The 18,903-nt window shown below is 58.4% G+C and overlaps 1 protein-coding gene across 7 annotated transcripts in view; it reads right to left on the bottom strand.

Moving 5' to 3' along the window:
- LOC140110320 (centriolin-like) overlaps window positions 1-18,903 on the bottom strand; it is a 137,613-nt gene that overhangs the window by 32,928 nt on the left and 85,782 nt on the right. For all 7 annotated transcript variants that reach the window (XR_011851419.1, XR_011851420.1, XM_072132163.1 and 4 more), the window contains 9 exons: window positions 18,350-18,491; window positions 18,000-18,268; window positions 17,823-17,935; window positions 17,588-17,747; window positions 17,384-17,514; window positions 17,170-17,310; window positions 14,231-14,339; window positions 13,915-14,148; window positions 13,545-13,683 (listed from right to left, as the gene is read on the bottom strand). Coding sequence is in view for 5 of the 7 variants with exons in the window: in XM_072132163.1 (XP_071988264.1) it covers window positions 13,545-13,683; window positions 13,915-14,148; window positions 14,231-14,339; window positions 17,170-17,310; window positions 17,384-17,514; window positions 17,588-17,747; window positions 17,823-17,935; window positions 18,000-18,268; window positions 18,350-18,491 (1,438 nt within the window). In the remaining 2 variants the exon portion in view is untranslated. The remainder of the gene's footprint in view (window positions 1-13,544; window positions 13,684-13,914; window positions 14,149-14,230; window positions 14,340-17,169; window positions 17,311-17,383; window positions 17,515-17,587; window positions 17,748-17,822; window positions 17,936-17,999; window positions 18,269-18,349; window positions 18,492-18,903) is intronic.

The following is an 18,903-nucleotide window of genomic DNA, read 5'->3' on the forward strand; positions in this document are numbered from 1 at the left end:
ATCAGTCACACAGCCAGGGGGGAGATGATCATCAGTCACACAGCCAGGGGGGAGATGATCATCAGTCACACAGCCAGGGGGGAGATGATCATCAGTCACACAGCCAGGGGGGAGATGATCATCAGTCACACAGCCAGGGAGGAGATGATCATCAGTCACACAGCCGGGGGGGAGATGATGTCATCAGTCACACAGCCAGGGGGGAGATGATCATCAGTCACACAGCCAGGGGGGAGATGATCATCAGTCACACAGCCGGGGGGGAGATGATCATCAGTCACACAGCCAGGGGGGAGATGATCATCAGTCACACAGCCAGGGGGGAGATGATCATCAGTCACACAGCCAGGGGGGAGATGATCATCAGTCACACAGCCAGGGGGGAGATGATCATCAGTCACACAGCCAGGGGGGAGATGATGTCATCAGTCACACAGCCAGGGGGGAGATGATCATCAGTCACACAGCCAGGGGGGAGATGATGTCATCAGTCACACAGCCAGGGGGGAGATGATCATCAGTCACACAGCCGGGGGGGAGATGATCATCAGTCACACAGCCGGGGGGGAGATGATGTCATCAGTCACACAGCCAGGGGGGGAGATGATCATCAGTCACACAGCCGGGGGGGAGATGATCATCAGTCACACAGCCAGGGGGGGAGATGATCATCAGTCACACAGCCAGGGGGGAGATGATCATCAGTCACACAGCCAGGGGGGAGATGATGTCATCAGTCACACAGCCAGGGGGGAGATGATCATCAGTCACACAGCCAGGGGGGAGATGATCATCAGTCACACAGCCAGGGGGAGATGATCATCAGTCACACAGCCAGGGGGGAGATGATGTCATCAGTCACACAGCCAGGGAGGAGATGATCATCAGTCACACAGCCAGGGGGGAGATGATCATCAGTCACACAGCCGGGGGGGGGAGATGATCATCAGTCACACAGCCAGGGGGGAGATGATCATCAGTCACACAGCCAGGGGGGAGATGATGTCATCAGTCACACAGCCAGGGAGGAGATGATCATCAGTCACACAGCCGGGGGGGGGAGATGATCATCAGTCACACAGCCGGGGGGGAGATGATCATCAGTCACACAGCCAGGGAGGAGATGATCATCAGTCACACAGCCGGGGGGGGAGATGATGTCATCAGTCACACAGCCAGGGGGGAGATGATCATCAGTCACACAGCCAGGGAGGAGATGATCATCAGTCACACAGCCGGGGGGGAGATGATCATCAGTCACACAGCCAAGGGAGGAGATGATCATCAGTCACACAGCCAGGGGGGAGATGATGTCATCAGTCACACAGCCAGGGGGGAGATGATCATCAGTCACACAGCCAGGGGGGAGATGATGTCATCAGTCACACAGCCAGGGGGGAGATGATGTCATCAGTCACACAGCCAGGGGGGAGATGATGTCATCAGTCACACAGCCAGGGAGGAGATGATCATCAGTCACACAGCCAGGGGGGAGATGATGTCATCAGTCACACAGCCAGGGGGGAGATGATCATCAGTCACACAGCCAGGGGGGAGATGATCATCAGTCACACAGCCAGGGGGGAGATGATGTCATCAGTCACACAGCCGGGGGGGGGGAGATGATCATCAGTCACACAGCCGGGGGGGGAGATGATCATCAGTCACACAGCCAGGGGGGGAGATGATGTCATCAGTCACACAGCCAGGGGGGGAGATGATGTCATCAGTCACACAGCCAGGGGGGAGATGATCATCAGTCACACAGCCAGGGAGATGATCATCAGTCACACAGCCGGGGGGGGAGATGATGTCATCAGTCACACAGCCAGGGGGGAGATGATGTCATCAGTCACACAGCCAGGGGGGAGATGATCATCAGTCACACAGCCAGGGGGGAGATGATGTCATCAGTCACACAGCCGGGGGGGAGATGATCATCAGTCACACAGCCGGGGGGGGAGATGATCATCAGTCACACAGCCAGGGGGGGAGATGATCATCAGTCACACAGCCGGGGGGGAGATGATGTCATCAGTCACACAGCCAGGGGGGAGATGATGTCATCAGTCACACAGCCAGGGGGGAGATGATCATCAGTCACACAGCCGGGGGGGGAGATGATCATCAGTCACACAGCCAGGGGGGAGATGATCATCAGTCACACAGCCGGGGGGGGAGATGATCATCAGTCACACAGCCAGGGGGGAGATGATCATCAGTCACACAGCCAGGGGGAGATGATCATCAGTCACACAGCCAGGGGGGAGATGATCATCAGTCACACAGCCAGGGGGGAGATGATGTCATCAGTCACACAGCCAGGGGGGAGATGATCATCAGTCACACAGCCAGGGGGGAGATGATCATCAGTCACACAGCCGGGGGGGAGATGATCATCAGTCACACAGCCAGGGGGGGAGATGATGTCATCAGTCACACAGCCAGGGGGGAGATGATCATCAGTCACACAGCCAGGGGGGAGATGATGTCATCAGTCACACAGCCAGGGGGGAGATGATCATCAGTCACACAGCCAGGGGGGAGATGATCATCAGTCACACAGCCAGGGGGGAGATGATCATCAGTCACACAGCCAGGGGGGAGATGATCATCAGTCACACAGCCGGGGGGGAGATGATCATCAGTCACACAGCCGGGGGGGGAGATGATCATCAGTCACACAGCCAGGGGGGAGATGATGTCATCAGTCACACAGCCGGGGGGGGGAGATGATCATCAGTCACACAGCCAGGGGGGAGATGATGATCATCAGTCACACAGCCAGGGGGGAGATGATGTCATCAGTCACACAGCCAGGGGGGAGATGATGTCATCAGTCACACAGCCAGGGGGGAGATGATCATCAGTCACACAGCCAGGGGGGAGATGATCATCAGTCACACAGCCAGGGGGGGAGATGATCATCAGTCACACAGCCAGGGGGGAGATGATCATCAGTCACACAGCCGGGGGGGAGATGATCATCAGTCACACAGCCAGGGGGGAGATGATCATCAGTCACACAGCCAGGGGGGAGATGATCATCAGTCACACAGCCGGGGGGAGATGATGTCATCAGTCACACAGCCAGGGGGGAGATGATCATCAGTCACACAGCCAGGGGGGAGATGATGTCATCAGTCACACAGCCAGGGGGGAGATGATCATCAGTCACACAGCCAGGGGGGAGATGATGTCATCAGTCACACAGCCAGGGGGGAGATGATCATCAGTCACACAGCCAGGGGGGAGATGATGTCATCAGTCACACAGCCAGGGGGGAGATGATGTCATCAGTCACACAGCCAGGGGGGAGATGATGTCATCAGTCACACAGCCAGGGGGGAGATGATCATCAGTCACACAGCCAGGGGGGAGATGATCATCAGTCACACAGCCAGGGGGGAGATGATCATCAGTCACACAGCCAGGGGGGAGATGATGTCATCAGTCACACAGCCAGGGGGGAGATGATCATCAGTCACACAGCCAGGGGGGAGATGATCATCAGTCACACAGCCAGGGGGGAGATGATGTCATCAGTCACACAGCCAGGGGGGAGATGATCATCAGTCACACAGCCAGGGGGGAGATGATCATCAGTCACACAGCCAGGGGGGAGATGATCATCAGTCACACAGCCAGGGGGGAGATGATCATCAGTCACACAGCCAGGGGGGAGATGATGTCATCAGTCACACAGCCGGGGGGAGATGATGTCATCAGTCACACAGCCAGGGAGGAGATGATCATCAGTCACACAGCCAGGGGGGAGATGATGTCATCAGTCACACAGCCAGGGGGGAGATGATCATCAGTCACACAGCCAGGGGGGAGATGATCATCAGTCACACAGCCAGGGGGGAGATGATCATCAGTCACACAGCCAGGGGGGAGATGATCATCAGTCACACAGCCGGGGGGGAGATGATGTCATCAGTCACACAGCCAGGGAGGAGATGATGTCATCAGTCACACAGCCAGGGAGGAGATGATCATCAGTCACACAGCCAGGGGGGGAGATGATCATCAGTCACACAGCCGGGGGGGAGATGATGTCATCAGTCACACAGCCAGGGGGGAGATGATCATCAGTCACACAGCCAGGGGGGAGATGATCATCAGTCACACAGCCAGGGGGGAGATGATCATCAGTCACACAGCCAGGGGGGAGATGATCATCAGTCACACAGCCAGGGGGGAGATGATCATCAGTCACACAGCCGGGGGGGAGATGATGTCATCAGTCACACAGCCAGGGAGGAGATGATGTCATCAGTCACACAGCCAGGGAGGAGATGATGTCATCAGTCACACAGCCAGGGGGGGAGATGATCATCAGTCACACAGCCGGGGGGGAGATGATCATCAGTCACACAGCCGGGGGGGAGATGATATCATCAGTCACACAGCCAGGGGGGAGATGATCATCAGTCACACAGCCAGGGGGGGAGATGATGTCATCAGTCACACAGCCAGGGGGGAGATGATCATCAGTCACACAGCCAGGGGGGAGATGATCATCAGTCACACAGCCGGGGGGGAGATGATCATCAGTCACACAGCCGGGGGGGAGGAGATGATGTCATCAGTCACACAGCCAGGGGGGAGATGATCATCAGTCACACAGCCAGGGGGGAGATGATGTCATCAGTCACACAGCCAGGGGGGAGATGATCATCAGTCACACAGCCAGGGGGGAGATGATCATCAGTCACACAGCCGGGGGGGAGATGATCATCAGTCACACAGCCGGGGGGGAGATGATGTCATCAGTCACACAGCCAGGGGGGAGATGATGTCATCAGTCACACAGCCAGGGGGGAGATGATCATCAGTCACACAGCCGGGGGGGAGATGATCATCAGTCACACAGCCGGGGGGGGGAGATGATCATCAGTCACACAGCCGGGGGGGAGATGATGTCATCAGTCACACAGCCAGGGGGGAGATGATCATCAGTCACACAGCCGGGGGGGAGATGATCATCAGTCACACAGCCGGGGGGGAGATGATGTCATCAGTCACACAGCCAGGGGGGAGATGATGTCATCAGTCACACAGCCGGGGGGGAGATGATGTCATCAGTCACACAGCCAGGGGGGAGATGATCATCAGTCACACAGCCAGGGGGGAGATGATGTCATCAGTCACACAGCCAGGGGGGAGATGATGTCATCAGTCACACAGCCAGGGGGGAGATGATCATCAGTCACACAGCCGGGGGGGAGATGATCATCAGTCACACAGCCGGGGGGGGAGATGATCATCAGTCACACAGCCGGGGGGGAGATGATGTCATCAGTCACACAGCCAGGGGGGAGATGATCATCAGTCACACAGCCAGGGGGGGAGATGATCATCAGTCACACAGCCAGGGGGGGAGATGATCATCAGTCACACAGCCAGGGGGGAGATGATCATCAGTCACACAGCCAGGGGGTAGATGATGTCATCAGTCACACAGCCAGGGGGGAGATGATGTCATCAGTCACACAGCCAGGGGGGAGATGATCATCAGTCACACAGCCAGGGGGGAGATGATCATCAGTCACACAGCCAGGGGGGAGATGATGTCATCAGTCACACAGCCAGGGGGGAGATGATCATCAGTCACACAGCCGGGGGGGAGATGATCATCAGTCACACAGCCAGGGGGGAGATGATGTCATCAGTCACACAGCCAGGGGGGAGATGATCATCAGTCACACAGCCAGGGGGGAGATGATCATCAGTCACACAGCCAGGGGGGAGATGATCATCAGTCACACAGCCAGGGGAGGAGATGATCATCAGTCACACAGCCAGGGGGGAGATGATGTCATCAGTCACACAGCCAGGGGGGAGATGATCATCAGTCACACAGCCAGGGGGGAGATGATCATCAGTCACACAGCCGGGGGGGGGAGATGATCATCAGTCACACAGCCAGGGGGGAGATGATGTCATCAGTCACACAGCCAGGGGGGAGATGATGTCATCAGTCACACAGCCAGGGAGGAGATGATGTCATCAGTCACACAGCCAGGGGGGAGATGATCATCAGTCACACAGCCAGGGGGGAGATGATGTCATCAGTCACACAGCCGGGGGGGAGATGATCATCAGTCACACAGCCAGGGGGGAGATGATCATCAGTCACACAGCCAGGGGGGAGATGATGTCATCAGTCACACAGCCAGGGGGGAGATGATCATCAGTCACACAGCCAGGGGGGAGATGATGTCATCAGTCACACAGCCAGGGGGGAGATGATCATCAGTCACACAGCCAGGGGGGGAGATGATCATCAGTCACACAGCCAGGGGGGAGGAGATGATGTCATCAGTCACACAGCCAGGGGGGAGATGATGTCATCAGTCACACAGCCAGGGGGGAGATGATGTCATCAGTCACACAGCCAGGGGGGAGATGATCATCAGTCACACAGCCAGGGGGGAGATGATCATCAGTCACACAGCCAGGGGGGAGATGATGTCATCAGTCACACAGCCAGGGGGGAGATGATCATCAGTCACACAGCCAGGGGGGAGATGATGTCATCAGTCACACAGCCAGGGGGGAGATGATGTCATCAGTCACACAGCCAGGGGGGAGATGATGTCATCAGTCACACAGCCAGGGGAGGAGATGATCATCAGTCACACAGCCAGGGGGGAGATGATGTCATCAGTCACACAGCCAGGGGGGAGATGATCATCAGTCACACAGCCAGGGGGGAGATGATCATCAGTCACACAGCCAGGGGGGAGATGATCATCAGTCACACAGCCGGGGGGGGAGATGATCATCAGTCACACAGCCAGGGGGGAGATGATCATCAGTCACACAGCCAGGGGGGAGATGATCATCAGTCACACAGCCAGGGGGGAGATGATCATCAGTCACACAGCCGGGGGGGAGATGATGTCATCAGTCACACAGCCAGGGAGGAGATGATGTCATCAGTCACACAGCCAGGGAGGAGATGATCATCAGTCACACAGCCAGGGGGGGAGATGATCATCAGTCACACAGCCGGGGGGGAGATGATGTCATCAGTCACACAGCCAGGGGGGAGATGATCATCAGTCACACAGCCAGGGGGGAGATGATCATCAGTCACACAGCCAGGGGGGAGATGATCATCAGTCACACAGCCAGGGGGGAGATGATCATCAGTCACACAGCCAGGGGGGAGATGATCATCAGTCACACAGCCGGGGGGGAGATGATGTCATCAGTCACACAGCCAGGGAGGAGATGATGTCATCAGTCACACAGCCAGGGAGGAGATGATGTCATCAGTCACACAGCCAGGGGGGGAGATGATCATCAGTCACACAGCCGGGGGGGAGATGATCATCAGTCACACAGCCGGGGGGGAGATGATATCATCAGTCACACAGCCAGGGGGGAGATGATCATCAGTCACACAGCCAGGGGGGAGATGATGTCATCAGTCACACAGCCAGGGGGGAGATGATCATCAGTCACACAGCCAGGGGGGAGATGATCATCAGTCACACAGCCGGGGGGGAGATGATCATCAGTCACACAGCCGGGGGGGAGGAGATGATGTCATCAGTCACACAGCCAGGGGGGAGATGATCATCAGTCACACAGCCAGGGGGGAGATGATGTCATCAGTCACACAGCCAGGGGGGAGATGATCATCAGTCACACAGCCAGGGGGGAGATGATCATCAGTCACACAGCCGGGGGGGAGATGATCATCAGTCACACAGCCGGGGGGGAGATGATGTCATCAGTCACACAGCCAGGGGGGAGATGATGTCATCAGTCACACAGCCAGGGGGGAGATGATCATCAGTCACACAGCCGGGGGGGAGATGATCATCAGTCACACAGCCGGGGGGGGGAGATGATCATCAGTCACACAGCCGGGGGGGAGATGATGTCATCAGTCACACAGCCAGGGGGGAGATGATCATCAGTCACACAGCCGGGGGGGAGATGATCATCAGTCACACAGCCGGGGGGGAGATGATGTCATCAGTCACACAGCCAGGGGGGAGATGATGTCATCAGTCACACAGCCGGGGGGGAGATGATGTCATCAGTCACACAGCCAGGGGGGAGATGATCATCAGTCACACAGCCAGGGGGGAGATGATGTCATCAGTCACACAGCCAGGGGGGAGATGATCATCAGTCACACAGCCAGGGGGGGAGATGATGTCATCAGTCACACAGCCAGGGAGGAGATGATCATCAGTCACACAGCCAGGGGGGAGATGATCATCAGTCACACAGCCAGGGAGGAGATGATCATCAGTCACACAGCCAGGGGGGAGATGATCATCAGTCACACAGCCAGGGGGGAGATGATCATCAGTCACACAGCCAGGGGGGGAGATGATCATCAGTCACACAGCCAGGGGGGAGATGATCATCAGTCACACAGCCAGGGGGTAGATGATGTCATCAGTCACACAGCCAGGGGGGAGATGATGTCATCAGTCACACAGCCAGGGGGGAGATGATCATCAGTCACACAGCCAGGGGGGAGATGATCATCAGTCACACAGCCAGGGGGGAGATGATGTCATCAGTCACACAGCCAGGGGGGAGATGATCATCAGTCACACAGCCGGGGGGGGAGATGATCATCAGTCACACAGCCAGGGGGGAGATGATGTCATCAGTCACACAGCCAGGGGGGAGATGATCATCAGTCACACAGCCAGGGGGGAGATGATCATCAGTCACACAGCCAGGGGGGGAGATGATCATCAGTCACACAGCCAGGGAGGAGATGATCATCAGTCACACAGCCAGGGGGGAGATGATGTCATCAGTCACACAGCCAGGGGGGAGATGATCATCAGTCACACAGCCAGGGGGGAGATGATCATCAGTCACACAGCCGGGGGGGGGAGATGATCATCAGTCACACAGCCGGGGGGGAGATGATGTCATCAGTCACACAGCCAGGGGGGAGATGATGTCATCAGTCACACAGCCAGGGAGGAGATGATGTCATCAGTCACACAGCCAGGGGGGAGATGATCATCAGTCACACAGCCAGGGGGGAGATGATGTCATCAGTCACACAGCCGGGGGGGAGATGATCATCAGTCACACAGCCAGGGGGGAGATGATCATCAGTCACACAGCCAGGGGGGAGATGATGTCATCAGTCACACAGCCAGGGGGGAGATGATCATCAGTCACACAGCCAGGGGGGAGATGATGTCATCAGTCACACAGCCAGGGGGGAGATGATCATCAGTCACACAGCCAGGGGGGGAGATGATCATCAGTCACACAGCCGGGGGGGAGGAGATGATGTCATCAGTCACACAGCCAGGGGGGAGATGATGTCATCAGTCACACAGCCAGGGGGGAGATGATGTCATCAGTCACACAGCCAGGGGGGAGATGATCATCAGTCACACAGCCAGGGGGGAGATGATCATCAGTCACACAGCCAGGGGGGAGATGATCATCAGTCACACAGCCAGGGGGGAGATGATCATCAGTCACACAGCCAGGGGGGAGATGATCATCAGTCACACAGCCAGGGGGGAGATGATCATCAGTCACACAGCCGGGGGGGGAGATGATCATCAGTCACACAGCCAGGGGGGAGATGATCATCAGTCACACAGCCAGGGAGGAGATGATCATCAGTCACACAGCCAGGGGGGAGATGATCATCAGTCACACAGCCAGGGGGGAGATGATCATCAGTCACACAGCCAGGGGGGAGATGATGTCATCAGTCACACAGCCAGGGGGGAGATGATCATCAGTCACACAGCCAGGGGGGAGATGATGTCATCAGTCACACAGCCAGGGAGGAGATGATGTCATCAGTCACACAGCCAGGGGGGAGATGATCATCAGTCACACAGCCAGGGGGGAGATGATGTCATCAGTCACACAGCCAGGGAGGAGATGATGTCATCAGTCACACAGCCAGGGGGGAGATGATGTCATCAGTCACACAGCCAGGGAGGAGATGATGTCATCAGTCACACAGCCAGGGGGGGAGATGATGTCATCAGTCACACAGCCAGGGGGGAGATGATCATCAGTCACACAGCCAGGGGGGAGATGATCATCAGTCACACAGCCAGGGGGGAGATGATCATCAGTCACACAGCCAGGGAGGAGATGATGTCATCAGTCACACAGCCAGGGGGGAGATGATCATCAGTCACACAGCCAGGGGGGAGATGATCATCAGTCACACAGCCGGGGGGGAGATGATGTCATCAGTCACACAGCCAGGGGGGAGATGATCATCAGTCACACAGCCGGGGGGGAGATGATGTCATCAGTCACACAGCCAGGGGGGAGATGATCATCAGTCACACAGCCAGGGGGGAGATGATGTCATCAGTCACACAGCCAGGGGGGAGATGATCATCAGTCACACAGCCAGGGGGGAGATGATCATCAGTCACACAGCCGGGGGGGAGATGATCATCAGTCACACAGCCGGGGGGGAGATGATGTCATCAGTCACACAGCCAGGGGGGAGATGATGTCATCAGTCACACAGCCAGGGGGGAGATGATCATCAGTCACACAGCCAGGGGGGAGATGATCATCAGTCACACAGCCAGGGGGGAGATGATGTCATCAGTCACACAGCCGGGGGGGAGATGATGTCATCAGTCACACAGCCAGGGGGGAGATGATCATCAGTCACACAGCCAGGGGGGAGATGATGTCATCAGTCACACAGCCAGGGGGGAGATGATCATCAGTCACACAGCCAGGGGGGAGATGATGTCATCAGTCACACAGCCAGGGGGGAGATGATCATCAGTCACACAGCCGGGGGGGAGATGATCATCAGTCACACAGCCGGGGGGGAGATGATGTCATCAGTCACACAGCCAGGGGGGAGATGATGTCATCAGTCACACAGCCAGGGGGGAGATGATCATCAGTCACACAGCCAGGGAGGAGATGATCATCAGTCACACAGCCAGGGGGGAGATGATCATCAGTCACACAGCCAGGGGGGAGATGATCATCAGTCACACAGCCAGGGGGGAGATGATGTCATCAGTCACACAGCCAGGGAGGAGATGATGTCATCAGTCACACAGCCAGGGGGGAGATGATGTCATCAGTCACACAGCCAGGGGGGAGATGATGTCATCAGTCACACAGCCGGGGGGGAGATGATCATCAGTCACACAGCCGGGGGGGAGATGATGTCATCAGTCACACAGCCAGGGGGGAGATGATCATCAGTCACACAGCCAGGGGGGAGATGATGTCATCAGTCACACAGCCAGGGGGGAGATGATCATCAGTCACACAGCCGGGGGGGGAGATGATCATCAGTCACACAGCCAGGGGGGAGATGATCATCAGTCACACAGCCAGGGGGGAGATGATCATCAGTCACACAGCCAGGGGGGAGATGATGTCATCAGTCACACAGCCAGGGAGGAGATGATGTCATCAGTCACACAGCCAGGGGGGAGATGATGTCATCAGTCACACAGCCAGGGAGGAGATGATGTCATCAGTCACACAGCCAGGGGGGGAGATGATGTCATCAGTCACACAGCCAGGGGGGAGATGATCATCAGTCACACAGCCAGGGGGGAGATGATCATCAGTCACACAGCCAGGGGGGAGATGATCATCAGTCACACAGCCAGGGGGGAGATGATCATCAGTCACACAGCCGGGGGGGAGATGATGTCATCAGTCACACAGCCAGGGGGGAGATGATCATCAGTCACACAGCCGGGGGGGAGATGATGTCATCAGTCACACAGCCAGGGGGGAGATGATCATCAGTCACACAGCCAGGGGGGAGATGATGTCATCAGTCACACAGCCAGGGGGGAGATGATCATCAGTCACACAGCCAGGGGGGAGATGATCATCAGTCACACAGCCAGGGGGGAGATGATCATCAGTCACACAGCCAGGGGGGAGATGATGTCATCAGTCACACAGCCAGGGGGGAGATGATCATCAGTCACACAGCCAGGGGGGAGATGATCATCAGTCACACAGCCAGGGGGGAGATGATGTCATCAGTCACACAGCCAGGGGGGAGATGATGTCATCAGTCACACAGCCGGGGGGGAGATGATGTCATCAGTCACACAGCCAGGGGGGAGATGATCATCAGTCACACAGCCAGGGGGGAGATGATCATCAGTCACACAGCCGGGGGGGAGATGATGTCATCAGTCACACAGCCAGGGGGGAGATGATGTCATCAGTCACACAGCCGGGGGGGAGATGATGTCATCAGTCACACAGCCAGGGGGGAGATGATCATCAGTCACACAGCCAGGGGGGAGATGATCATCAGTCACACAGCCAGGGGGGAGATGATGTCATCAGTCACACAGCCAGGGGGGAGATGATCATCAGTCACACAGCCAGGGGGGAGATGATCATCAGTCACACAGCCAGGGGGGAGATGATGTCATCAGTCACACAGCCAGGGGGGAGATGATCATCAGTCACACAGCCAGGGGGGAGATGATCATCAGTCACACAGCCGGGGGGGAGATGATCATCAGTCACACAGCCGGGGGGGAGATGATGTCATCAGTCACACAGCCAGGGGGGAGATGATGTCATCAGTCACACAGCCAGGGGGGAGATGATCATCAGTCACACAGCCAGGGGGGAGATGATCATCAGTCACACAGCCAGGGGGGAGATGATCATCAGTCACACAGCCAGGGAGGAGATGATCATCAGTCACACAGCCAGGGGGGAGATGATCATCAGTCACACAGCCAGGGGGGAGATGATGTCATCAGTCACACAGCCAGGGGGGAGATGATCATCAGTCACACAGCCAGGGGGGAGATGATGTCATCAGTCACACAGCCAGGGGGGAGATGATGTCATCAGTCACACAGCCAGGGAGGAGATGATGTCATCAGTCACACAGCCAGGGGGGAGATGATGTCATCAGTCACACAGCCAGGGGGGAGATGATGTCATCAGTCACACAGCCAGGGGGGAGATGATCATCAGTCACACAGCCAGGGGGGAGATGATGTCATCAGTCACACAGCCAGGGGGGAGATGATGTCATCAGTCACACAGCCAGGGGGGAGATGATGTCATCAGTCACACAGCCAGGGGGGAGATGATGTCATCAGTCACACAGCCAGGGGGGAGATGATGTCATCAGTCACACAGCCAGGGAGGAGATGATGTCATCAGTCACACAGCCAGGGGGGAGATGATGTCATCAGTCACACAGCCAGGGGGGAGATGATGTCATCAGTCACACAGCCAGGGAGGAGATGATGTCATCAGTCACACAGCCAGGGGGGAGATGATGTCATCAGTCACACAGCCAGGGAGGAGATGATGTCATCAGTCACACAGCCAGGGGGGGAGATGATGTCATCAGTCACACAGCCAGGGGGGAGATGATCATCAGTCACACAGCCAGGGGGGAGATGATCATCAGTCACACAGCCAGGGGGGAGATGATCATCAGTCACACAGCCGGGGGGGGGGGAGATGATGTCATCAGTCACACGGCCGGGGGGGGGGGGGGTATGCCTTGTATGGGGAGGTCTCACCTGCTCTCTGCTGGTGCACCTGGGCCTCCGCCCTGCACACCTCCAGCCTCAGGGATGACAGCTGCGCCCTCCTCTCCCTGAGCTCTGCGCTCGCTTCTTCTTTCTCAGCACTTACATCTTCCAGGAGCGATTTCACCTCCTGTGGATCCAAAAATGTACAAAGATCTGAGATCAAGGGCGGAGCAACAAGAGGAGAGAGGCGGGGCCTCGGGAGGAGAGAGGTGGAACTACAAGAGGAAAGAGGTGGAGCCTCGAGTGGAGAGAGGTGGAGCTACAAGAGGAAAGAGGTGGAGCGGAGAGAGGCTGCAGCCCCTCCCTCAATGAGGTGACTGCTGTCCAGGCCCCGGTCAGCGCTGGAGCCTCCACTTACTTGTATGTCCTGCCTCCTGCGGGCCAGAGCCTGCTCTCCCTCCTGCAGCACCTCCTGCAGCTCCGCCTTCTTCTGCTCCAGGTGACAGTGCAGGTCCTGCAGCTCCGCCTTCTTCTGCTCCAGGTGACAGTGCAGGTCCTGCAGCTCCGCCTTCTTCCGCTCCAGGTGACTGTGCAGGTCCTGCAGCTCCGCCTTCTTCCGCTCCAGGTGACTGTGCAGGTCCTGTGCCTCCTCCTGGGGGGAGGAGGGTACAATGATGAGGGTGTCCTCCCAGCTGCCACCACAGGCAGTGGCGATGTACACAGCGGACTCTCACCTGACACTGAAGCCGCTCCAGCGCCAGCGTTTCCATGTCCTCCACAGCCCGGAGCCGCTCCACCTCCGTCATCTCCAGCACCACAATCTCATCCTGAAGTTTCTGAAGCCTAAAAGAAAACACAAGTACAAGTGAGACGCTCTGCAGAGAGGGAGACCCCACACACACTACAGGCGAGACGCTCTGCAGACAGGGAGACCCCACACACGACTACAGGCGAGACGCTGTGCAGAGAGGGAGACCCCACACACGACTTTAGGCGAGACGCTCTGCAGAGAGGGAGACCCCACACACGACTTTAGGCGAGACGCTCTGCAGAGAGGGAGACCCCACACACGACTTTAGGCGAGACGCTCTGCAGAGAGGGAGACCCCACACACGACTTTAGGCGAGACGCTCTGCAGAGAGGGAGACCCCACACACGACTTTAGGCGAGACGCTGTGCAGAGAGGGAGACCCCACACACGACTTTAGGCGAGACGCTGTGCAGAGAGGGAGACCCCGCACACACTACAGGCGAGACGCTGTGCAGAGAGGGAGACCCCACACACGACTTTAGGCGAGACGCTCTGCAGAGAGGGAGACCCCACACACGACTTTAGGCGAGACGCTCTGCAGAGAGGGAGACCCCACACACGACTTTAGGCGAGACGCTCTGCAGAGAGGGAGACCCCACACACGACTTTAGGCGAGACGCTCTGCAGAGAGGGAGACCCCACACACGACTTTAGGCGAGACGCTCTGCAGAGAGGGAGACCCCACACACGACTACAGACGAGACGCTCTGCAGAGAGGGAGACCCCCCACACGACTACAGACGAGACGCTCTGCAGACAGGGAGACCCCGCACACGACTATAGGCGAGACGCTCTGCAGAGAGGGAGACCCCCCACACGACTATAGGCGAGACGCTCTGCAGAGAGGGAGACCCCCCACACGACTATAGGCGAGACGCTCTGCAGAGAGGGAAACCCCCCACACGACTATAGGCGAGACGCTCTGCAGAGAGGGAGACCCCACACACGACTTTAGGCGAGACGCTCTGCAGAGAGGGAGACCCCACACACGACTTTAGGCGAGACGCTCTGCAGAGAGGGAGACCCCACACACGACTACAGACGAGACGCTCTGCAGAGAGGGAGACCCCCCACACGACTACAGACGAGACGCTCTGCAGACAGGGAGACCCCGCACACGACTATAGGCGAGACGCTCTGCAGAGAGGGAGACCCCCCACACGACTATAGGCGAGACGCTCTGCAGAGAGGGAGACCCCCCACACGACTATAGGCGAGACGCTCTGCAGAGAGGGAAACCCCCCACACGACTATAGGCGAGACGCTCTGCAGAGAGGGAGACCCCCCACACGACTACAGACGAGACGCTCTGCAGACAGGGAGACCCCGCACACGACTATAGGCGAGACGCTCTGCAGAGAGGGAGACCCCCCACACGACTATAGGCGAGACGCTCTGCAGAGAGGGAGACCCCCCACACGACTATAGGCGAGACGCTCTGCAGAGAGGGAAACCCCCCACACGACTATAGGCAAGACGCTCTGCAGAGAGGGAGACCCCACACACGACTTTAGGCGAGACGCTCTGCAGAGAGGGAGACCCCACACACGACTTTAGGCGAGACGCTCTGCAGAGAGGGAGACCCCACACACGACTACAGACGAGACGCTCTGCAGAGAGGGAGACCCCCCACACGACTACAGACGAGACTCTCTGCAGACAGGGAGACCCCGCACACGACTATAGGCGAGACGCTCTGCAGAGAGGGAGACCCCCCACACGACTATAGGCGAGACGCTCTGCAGAGAGGGAGACCCCCCACACGACTATAGGCGAGACGCTCTGCAGAGAGGGAAACCCCCCACACGACTATAGGCGAGACGCTCTGCAGAGAGGGAGACCCCACACACGACTACAGGCGAGACGCTCTGCAGAGAGGGAGACCCCACACACACACGACTACAGGCGAGACGCTCTGCAGACAGGGAGACCCCGCACACACGACTACAGGCGAGATGCTCTGCAGACAGGGAGACCCCGCACACACTACAGGCGAGATGCTCTGCGGACAGGGAGACCCCGCACACACTACAGGCGAGACGCTCTACAGAGAGGGAGACCCCGCACACACTACAGGTGAGATGCTCTGCAAAGAGGGAGACCCCACACACACGACTACAGACGAGATGCTCTGCAGACAGGGAGACCCCGCACACACGACTACAGGCGAGATGCTCTGCAGACAGGGAGACCCCACACACACGACTACAGACGAGATGCTCTGCAGACAGGGAGACCCCACACACGACTACAGGCGAGATGCTCTGCAGACAGGGAGACCCCGCACACACTACAGGCGAGATGCTCTGCGGACAGGGAGACCCCGCACACACTACAGGCGAGACGCTCTGCAGAGAGGGAGACCCCGCACACACTACAGGCGAGACGCTCTGCAGACAGGGAGACCCCGCACACACTACAGGCGAGACGCTCTGCAGACAGGGAGACCCCACACACGACTACAGGCGAGACGCTCTGCAGAGAGGGAGACCCCGCACACACTACAGGCGAGACGCTCTGCAAAGAGGGAGACCCCGCACACACTACAGGCGAGACGCTCTGCAGACAGGGAGACCCCGCACACACTACAGGCGAGACGCTCTGCAGACAGGGAGACCCCGCACACGACTACAGGCGAGACGCTCTGCAGACAGGGAGACCCCGCACACACGACAGGCGAGACGCTCTGCAGAGAGGGAGACCCCACACACGACTACAGGCGAGACGCTCTGCAGACAGGGAGACCCCGCACACACTACAGGTGAGACGCTCTGCAGACAGGGAGACCCCGCACACACTACAGGCGAGACGCTCTGCAGACAGGGAGACCCCACACACACTACAGGCGAGATGCTCTGTCACCTTTGTGCTGTGGCTTCCATCTTCTGGGTCAGTGACTGATACTCTGCGTCTTTGGCGGCCATGACGCTGTTAATGCTCTGCAGAGCGTTCTCCTGTGCTGCTCGCTGCTGCTCCAGGTCACATGTGATGCTCTGCAGCGTCCTGTAAGAGGAGAGAGGTGACATGATTACTGCCCCCCGGACCCCCTGGTCACTATTAGTGGGGGTCCACCTACCGCAGCTGCTGATCCGCCTTCACCAGGTTGATGGCCGTGTCCTGCGCCCTGCGCTCCAGCTCCTCCGCATCGCGCTCCGCCTGCCGCAGCTGCTGCTTCGTTTCATTGTATTTCTCAGTCAACCCCATTGTCTGAAAATAAAAGCATGAACTGGGGGCGGTCCAGACTACGACACGTCACCCTGCAGCGTGCATTGTGCGGCACCTTCTCCTGCGCCTGCGCCAGCACTCGGTCGGCCTCCCGCAGCTCGGCTCTGCGTCTCAGCAGCGTCTCCTCCAGGCAGCAGATCTCGTCCTCCATGTTCCCGTGATGGTGGAGGCAGCGCTCCATCTCCAGCTCCAGCTTCAGACTCTCCACAAAGTCCCTGCCGAAGGTTTGGGGGGTCAGACTGGCTGCAGGTTACTGCCAGGGGCTGGGGTGTCGTCACAGTGTCACCTACCTGTGTGTGCGTTTCCTAGCAGCATCTCGCAGCTCCCGGCCCTCCCTCTGCAGCGCCCCCCGCTGGTCCTCCAGGTGATGGACGAGGTCCTCCAGGCGGGAGACTTCATGTTCCTGGAAATACACGGATCAGCGGGGGCCGGCAGACAGCGGGCGCACCATCCCCCGCGGTACCTACCAGCTCCTGGTGCGCAGCTACGTTGCAGTGGAGGACTCCAGCAGGGATGATGGGGATGGTGAAGTGCGGAGGTGGGGGTCCATACACAAGGTGGGCACCCGTGGGTGGGGGTCCATAGATAACGGCCAGTGATCCGCCAGCAGAAGGGGGCGGGGGGCCGTAGATGACAGTCCCTGGTGGGGCCGGAGATCCATCTGGGAATACTGTATAGATGACAGAGCCCGGAGGAGGACAAGGGGGCGGAGTACAAGGGGGCGGAGCCTCGTCATCTGCCAAGAGAAGCATCACGTGAACAAGTCCACAGACCGGAGGAAGGACCAAAAGCATCTCCCACCCACAGCGGCACTTACCCCTAAGACCACGGCACAGGGAACACACGCAACGCCCCCCGACTCCGGGAGCAGCCGCCTCCTGCTTCCTGTGCGGGCACCGAGCCGGGGAATGCAAACTGATCCCAGAATCCTTTGTGCTCACAGAATCATGAGCAGAAGCCTGACAACCAAATAAAGAGATGTACGTATGGATACAGGGTCCTGGGTAATACAGGGGCGCCCGCCTGTCCCCGGGTAATGCAGGGGCGTCCGCCTGTCCCCGGGTAATACAGGGGCGCCCGCCTGTCCCCGGGTAATACAGGGGCGTTCGCCTGTCCCCGGGTAATACAGGGGGCGCCCATCTGTCCCCGGGTAATACAGGGGCGCCCGCCTGTCCCGGGTAATGCAGGGGCGTCCGCCTGTCCCCGGGTAATACAGGGGGCACCCATCTGTCCCCGGGTAATACAGGGGGCGCCCATCTGTCCCCGGGTAATACAGGGGCGTCCGCCTGTCCCCGGGTAATACAGGGGCGCCCGCCTGTCCCGGGTAATGCAGGGGCGTCCGCCTGTCCCCGGGTAATACAGGGGGCGCCC

Source organism: Engystomops pustulosus, unplaced genomic scaffold (assembly GCF_040894005.1).
Source record: "Engystomops pustulosus unplaced genomic scaffold, aEngPut4.maternal MAT_SCAFFOLD_247, whole genome shotgun sequence".
NCBI classification, from domain to species: Eukaryota; Metazoa; Chordata; class Amphibia; order Anura; family Leptodactylidae; genus Engystomops; species Engystomops pustulosus.